General features: G+C 52.8%; 1 protein-coding gene across 2 annotated transcripts in view; it reads right to left on the reverse strand.

Moving 5' to 3' along the window:
- The window catches only part of GRTP1 (growth hormone regulated TBC protein 1), a 28,824-nt gene extending 23,482 nt beyond the window's left edge, over window positions 1-5,342 (reverse strand). For both annotated transcript variants that reach the window (XM_036011493.1, XM_028526609.2), the window contains exons 1-2: window positions 5,158-5,342; window positions 4,613-4,764 (exon numbers count right to left, since the gene is read on the reverse strand). In XM_036011493.1, the coding sequence (XP_035867386.1) occupies window positions 4,613-4,764; window positions 5,158-5,204 (199 nt within the window). In that variant the 5' untranslated portion in view covers window positions 5,205-5,342. The remainder of the gene's footprint in view (window positions 1-4,612; window positions 4,765-5,157) is intronic.
- Window positions 5,343-7,674: the final 2,332 nt, after the last annotated feature.

Consider the following 7,674-nt stretch of genomic DNA (forward strand, 5'->3'; position numbering starts at 1 on the left):
AAATACAATAGTCTTTTCAAGAAAGAATGGCCAAGAGAAAAAATACCAGCAATATTAAGTGCTGTCAGAATGTGACCCAGCAGGAACTCTCATTCACTGATGGTGGAATGCAAAGTCGTGTGGCTCCTTTGGAGAGACAGTTTGCAGTCTCTTAAAAATGAAGCATACAGGTACCATATGACCCAGGGTTCTCTCTCCTGTGTATTTCCCTAAGAGAAGTGAAAGCTTAAGTTCAAGCAAGAACCCATGGATGAATATTTATAGGTTCACTTTACACATCCCAAATGTCCTTTGACGGACAATAAAAATAAATTATAGAACACCACAAATGAAATAGTCCACAGCAATAAAGAGTGAACTATATATACTGATACACCCAAATCATGAACACATCTCAAATGCATTACATTAGTTGAAAGAAGCTAGACTGAGGAGGAGGCTCTAAGGCGCATGAATGGTAATAGAAAAAAACACAGTAACAAAATAAATTTTAAAAAAGAAAGCAGCCGCCCTGGCTGGTGTAGCTCAGTGGATTGAGCTCGAGCTGTGAACCAAAGTGTTGCAGGTTTGATTCCCAGTCAGGGTACATGCCTGGGTTGCAGGCTACAGCCCCCATAAACCGCACATTGATGTTTCTTTCCCCCTCCCTTCCCTCTCTAAAAATAAATAAATAAAATCTTAAAAAAAAGAAAGCAGCTAGACTTCCAACAGCTACCAGGTGTATGATCCCATTTATAGGACAACATTTGATGGCTGAACCGTGGGAATGAGGAGACCAGTGGTGGCCTTGCGGCGGGGGGCGGGGGGGTGGGGACGGAATTCTGATGGAGAAGGACCACTTTGAATCTGCTTGCAGTGCGGTTAGGTGACTCTGCGGGTTTGTCTAAACTCACAGAACTGTACAGCCATAAGAGTGAATTTCACTATAAATTAAAAAAAAATTAAACTGTAAGGTGAAAGGAGGGAAAGTGCGGAAAAGTTAAATCCCTCACAATGGAGACCGCCTTCGGCTCTGCGGTGCCTTCCCAGCCCCAGACCTTGAACGGGTCTGAGTTTCCTCGTCTATGAAGCAGAAATAAAGCCCTCAGCCTCATGCCTGAAACACAGGCAGAGCTCAGCAAATCTTAGCTGTTGTAATAGCAGTGACCATACCGAGAAGTTGAAGAACAAACGCTTTTGCTACTTTGTGATGTTCGTTATCTGAATTTACAATGTTTCTTCAGAAAAGAATGCGAATGGCTTACTCGGCCTCAGAGACTGCCACTCCCAAGGGCAGGGCTCACCCACAGGTCAGCCCTGACATCTGAAGAAGACTAAAATACAAAGGAAAAATGGCGGGGCGATATTTTTTTCAATGCTGGACCCTAGAGAATTAACCTCCAACTGTCTGCCCCAACTAAGTTAAGCAAATCTTCATGTTTTTTGGCATTTGTCTTTGAAAAGATGCTTCTGTAATTTATTTCTAATTCAGGTGGTGCTGATTTTCTAAGCCTCGAGGAAGAAGATCTAGGAGAAGCAAATGGCTATGAGGCTTTTTCCGCTGTGGAGTCCCTTCACACCAAGATGGGAAATGAACAGGAATAAGGGCAGGAGGTAGGCCAAGGTAGGGCAGTTTGTTGAACTTGGTCTTCGAGGTCAAGGGAGGAAGAGCAAGCTATCTTAAGGGCTCCTGTTGGATATTTGCTACAAAGAAAAATGAAAACACTCATCATATCCACAAATAGCAAAATCAAGCAGCACAAGTTATCTGAACATATGCTGAATGTCCAGATTTGTAGATGCCTGTGTTACTGGAGACGTTACAAGGGACAATACAGATGAAAATCCTACCAAAAGAGAAAAAAACACAGTAGGATCGTAAAAATCAAGATAAGGTGAAAAAAAAAAAAAAACAGGATCAAAAGGAGACTTCAAGATGAGCTTGCTGATATCCAAGGACAAGGGTCCCAAGGCTGAGCTCCTAGGACTATACCGGTCCACGCTGTGGGACCCCTTACTGTGTCACTTCTTCCCCAGCATGTCACACACCTGGCACACTACAGTCAGCCTAGACTACACAGCAGGAAAAAACTGGGCCCCCATTTCTGGAGTAACTTGGCCGGTCGTGTTTATGTCTGACAGCCGCTCTCTGACCGGCTCCCTGGCCGCCACACCCGGAAACTACACCGAGCTCCCGCGGTGACACCCTGGATCGCAGAACCCTGGGAAGCCACTCCGCACCTCTCGCTCTCGCCGAGCTGTTTCCTCATTTCCTGAAATGACATCAGGCCGACAGGCTCTCCCGTTCACCTTGACACTGAACCCATCCCCCAGGCTGAAGGCTCACGAGGAATCACATACGTTTGCTCCTAAACCTGTTATCCAATGACACTTGCTCCACAATCACACAGTTTAACTAACATCACATAAATCAAAGAAATATTAAAGCCAGAAAGAAAGAACTGTTACTTCAATAAAAGCCATGCTACATTTTCAGAAAGAGCTGAAAGAGACAGCGCTCCAAGCAGAAGGAAAGCCAGTACAGAACCTCTGAACCAGGGGGCGACAGGTGCAACATGGAGGGAGAACACGCATTTGGGGCAAGTCTGTATTCAGACTGCTTTTATTCCTGCTCCCGACTTGGGGGAAAATTCAATACTGGAAAATACAGACAATGAATTGAGAGTGGGGTGTCTGCAGGGAAGACACAACATTTAAATTAGTGGACCCACCTAGTCAAAGGAAAGGAGAGGGTAAGAGAGAATCGAATGACAAAATCAGAGATGGCAGGACGAGCCTGCTTTTATGCTTTATATAAAAACAAAAAAAAATATGCACCTGTGTGCGTCCCGTAAGGATTCTCTGCTTTTACTGACCTCTGGGTCAGTTATCCAGAGTTAACCGTGTGGGCAGGAGGCCTTCTCCTGAGCCCCCGTTCCTGTGGGGAGGGGGGGGTGTAAGGACAATCACCAGTGGTCACCTCTCCAGGAGCTGGGGCCTGGGGCAGGAGGGCAACTCAATGTCACTTTACAGCTTTTAGTACGATTAAGACATTTTACCATGTATGTCAATTGTTTGTTTTTAAATACCTGTATGTAACTTTTTAAACCAAAAAGACACTTCAACTTTTAAGAAGCAATCAAAAGGAAAAATTAAAGGCAGATGTGTTGCTGGAAACACATTAACACAGGGCCACGCCTCGGGCACAGACCTCAGCGTACGGCCCACGTAGGAGGGCACACAGGGGACTAGCCTCCAGGGTCTGTGAGGCCACAAGGGGCCAGCCTGCAAGGTCCCTTCCAGCTGGCTTTATGAAACGCTAGTCTGCAGCCCCCATCAGTGATGCCTTGAGAAGGGAGGGCTGTCCCCTGTCCTGGGACAGGCCCCTGACCCCTGCCCTGCCAGAGAGCAAGTTCCCAGACCCACCTGCCTGCACCCAGCCCTCTCGCTCAACCCCACAAGTGTTTCTCAAGCACCTACTGTGTGCTGGGACCACTCTGGGCCCTATTCATAAACAACTTTAAAAGCAAAAATTGATCTCTCCACCCCCTTGCTTATAAATCCTTGTCCATGTGATACGTGCCTTCACAGGGTCCCATGCAGGGTGCCCTGGCTCCATCTCCGGCCCCTTCTAAGCACATCTCTAAAACTCTGGTCACACAGCTCTGTCCCTCGCAGCCGGCCCCACCCTCACCCCTTAGTTGTCATTAATGTCCTCTTTCAGGAAACCCCTCTGTGCCATTTACCTGCGTTCCTTTAACTCCCACCGAGGGGCACAGTCCCACCAAAGCCCTTCCACCAGCCCAGCAGCTGCCGGCTGAACACTTCACTCATTCAACAACTGCTGAAGCAGTGATGCTGGCCAGTCCCTGCCAGCAGAGAGGGAGCTTTGATGCCGGCAGGGGAAACAAATGATGAAATAAGTAAGATCTGCACTGTGTCAGGCAGAGAGGAAAAAATAAGCGGGAAAGGGGTAAAAGTTGTGTGGGTGTGCAGCGTGACAGGGGCTTGCCCTTCCAGACAGGACCTCGGGAAGGCCTCCTGGAAGTGGCATTCCAGTCAACACCTGAGAAAGAGGAGGCACAGGTAGGGGGCTGAGGTGGGTGGGGTGGGGAAGGAGAGTCAGGTGCAAGCCAGGGGTGTGCTGGAGGGACGGAGAGGCCTGAGGGAGGGGGTGCCAGGCCCAGAGTGAGGGAGGGAAGGGGCTGGAGCAGGAGACCCGGGGAGAAGGCATCCAGTAGGGGAAGCAGTGAGGGCTTCATCACTGGCATAAGCAAGGGGAGAGCCCTGGGCCATCTCATTTTGAGATTTCTGAGAAGCAGAAAATCCATTTTCTTCTGGAAAGCACACAGGCCCATCTCAAAGAAAAGAAAGGATGTCCCTGTACCTTAAAAGTGCAGGTTCTAGCTGAATTCAACGCCGTGACGTCAACTTGGAGCCCACGTAGGACACGACACACACGCACCTGCCTTGGAACTTCACCATCTGGGGACCCCAGGAAGGGTGCCAGACCCAAGGAAGGCAGCCTGTGCGGGTTAGGGGCCTAGGGAACCCAGAGCCGTGTCCTCTCAGGAGTGTTTCTTAGCCAGTGACCTGTTTGTTAAGTGCATGGTGGACCAAGCTCCAAACTCACCTGTCATACTTTTCTGGATACTATTACTTCCCTTCAGAAGTTTAGACCATTTTATCGCTCTTCTAGTGAGTATCACCAGATAGGTGGAAAAAAATTCTTCATAAGCTGCATAATCAAAATCTTCAGGCCTTTCAAACCCATATGGATCAATCCTACAATATAAAAAGAAAAACCCTGTAGCTCTAGAATAAAGTTCCACCCGCAGGTGCGACCTGTGGCACTGAGTGGCCAGATCCTGCCCGGGGCCTGTCCCCGGGGTCCTGCGGGTACCGGTCTGGAGCGACTGGGGCCGGTCTGCAGCCTTGACCGACCCGAGGGGCGCGCGCCCTGCACCCTCCGCGAGCGCAGAAAGGGACTGCTAGCCGAGAGCGGAGGGGGCGCACCCCTGCCCAGGGACGCGCAAGCGCCCGCACACCCACCACCGCGCGGTCCTACTTCCCGCACCCCCAAATCTCTCACCGTCCCATCCCCGCATCTCCGAATTCCACACCACCACCCCGCACGCCCAGGCTGGGCGAGGGGCTTCCCGGCCCCAGCGCGCCCACCTGGGGACCCGGTCCCGCGCCGCCTGCCCGCGCTCCGCAGACTCCATGCGGAGAAGGGGGATGGCCGCTCGGAGCTGCCCAGACCTCGGCGAGGTGGCGGTGCCAAGTCCGCCTCCCGGGACTCCGGGCAGCTAGAGCCCTCCAGTGCCGCGGGCTCCAGGAGGCGGTGCTGCGAGGTGGCGGGGGGGGGGGGGGGGGGCGCTGGGTGGGGGAGGGGCGGTGCTGGGGGCGGGATTGGGGCAGAGGGAAGGGGTAGGGAGGGGGAAGGGCGGCGCTGGAAAGCGGGGGAAAGGGGAGGGAGGCAGTGCCTGGGAATGAGGACAGGAGAGTGCGTGGTGTTGGAATCCAGCAGGGCCCCGGGAGGAGGAAGGGAGGGAGGGGCGGGCGATTGGGGCCTGCACCTGCTCCCGCGGCTCCTCCCGAGGGCGTAGTTGGAGTCTGCTGGAGCCGGCAGGCTGGGAGCGGTGGTAGCCCTGCCCACCACTCCCTCCCTAGTCCCGAAGGGAGGAGGCACTGGGAGCTGGGGAACGGGGGGATTTGATGCTGGGTGGGATTATGTTGGGTGGGAACGGGGGTGGTTGGGGACAAGGGGGACGTGATGGGGGGACTCGGGGCAGGATGAGGGGGGTACCCAGCGGCGGGTAGAGGGCAGACGCCTCCGGGGTACGCGATGAGGGGGATGGGGGAACGGGAACACGGGCCCGGGGCGCACAAGAACTGGCTGGACTGACTGGCGGCGTGTCTCTCAACCTCCAGGCCTCTTAGGCCTTGAGTAAAGGCTGGAGGAGATGAACCCAGTTTGGATTCTTCAAGGATTCTTCGGAGATTCCTTCAAACCTCAGTGACCAGTAGGTCCAAAGGCCAGAGTTCTAACTCGTGACCCCTTTTTTATTTGCTTTATGCAGAAAAAGCAAGTCTTTTTTTTTAATTTGCTCTCCTTCAGCCTACAGTTCAGACCTGAGAACCTGTCGTGTCCCTTCCTGCATCCCCAAACCGGAATTGTGGAGGAGGGGGTCCCAGACCCTCCCGCCTCGGCACCCCTTCCAACCCCACCTGCAGGGAGCCGGGCCTCGGAAAATTGTCACTGCCAAGAGCCACGGCGTCAGGAGAACTGGCTGGCTGTGTGGCTGTTACAGCGCAACAGACGAATGGCTGTGCCGCGCCCTGCAGGATTGCCATCTGGGGTGACCCGGTTAACAGCTCAGGTATCTGCACCAATCCCCGGACGGCAGAACGAGGGCTCCCTCCTCTGACTGCGGCTTCCCTGTTGCTTGTGCCCAGAATCCTGGGAGCATGAGTCAACTCGCGGCGCTGTCCGCAAAAGAACAGCACTGTGATCGCACAGCTCCATCCACCTGGTTCTGCTGAGGGAAAGCACCACCAAACAAAAGGCGCGTAGCAGCCGTTCTCCCTTGGTACTCCCGGGTGCGCGGCTTCTGTATTGTGCCTGCTTCGGCCCCTGCTCACCGGCACACTGAGACTTTACTATTGTGGCTGCAAACCGTGCCTAAACTGCTTAGCCCATCTGAGAGGTCATGGAAAGTTTGTTTTGAATTTTGCATCGGAGACGTGGTGAGATAAAAGGGGATTTAAGACAGTTTAATATTAGAGGTACTTTTGCAGCCTCAGTCCTCCCCATCCAAAGGGTTCTTTTGAAATGAATGGTCTCAGAACGGTAAGCCATCAGGCAAATCAGAAAGATGCCTCTGCAAAGTCACATGACCACCTTCCTGTGCCAGGGACCCCACTCCACCTTGGCCGGCCCACCTCTGAGGAAAAGTCCTTCTGGGATTCCAAATGCTCTTGCTCCAGAAAAGCACCCATAAGCCACTGCTCTGTGTAGTAGAAATGATGTTGCCAGCATTCCAGTCCCCGTCTGCCAGGGCTTCTGTGAACCAGGCTGGGTGCCTAACATTGGTTTTTCAGAAATGTTCTATCAGAGAGCTAAACAAGGAAGCTGGAAAGTAATTTGTGGAACACGCCTGCCCCCCAAACTGGGAACATGGGTCTGCCTTTTTTCATGCCTCCCCAAACCCTGAAAGGCTGTAGGAACTTGAGCGCCCGAGTCAGCAACCTGAACACCAGCTCTGCCAGCCTTCCGAGGGTGCGCGCTCTGGGAACGTTCTTCAGGCTTTCAGCTCAATTCACAGCGTTTTGCTTTTGAAAGACAGTGTCACTTCTTTCAAGGACCCTGAATCCACGCTCTGACCTTCCTGACACACTCTCAACAATGGCCCTTTCTTCTGCAGGCCCAAGTGTGCACGCAGACAGGGCAACACATGCTTACACACTGTGTTACCTCCGCTGGGCCCTCCCAAGCAGAGCAAGCACATAGCGACCTTCCCCGACCCCTCTCAAACCCCAACCGCCTCAGACCGAGTCCTCTTGTTTTTGCCCTTGTCTGTTCCTTAGAATGACTCTCCCTGCACCCCTCCCTCTCGGGCCTCTCTCTGGGGTCCTAACCCCATTTCCTACTTCCTGTCGCTGTTTCTGCAAGCATGTCCCACGCTTCTCTTG

This window comes from Phyllostomus discolor, chromosome 11 (genome assembly GCF_004126475.2).
Source record: "Phyllostomus discolor isolate MPI-MPIP mPhyDis1 chromosome 11, mPhyDis1.pri.v3, whole genome shotgun sequence".
Classification (NCBI taxonomy): Eukaryota; Metazoa; Chordata; class Mammalia; order Chiroptera; family Phyllostomidae; genus Phyllostomus; species Phyllostomus discolor.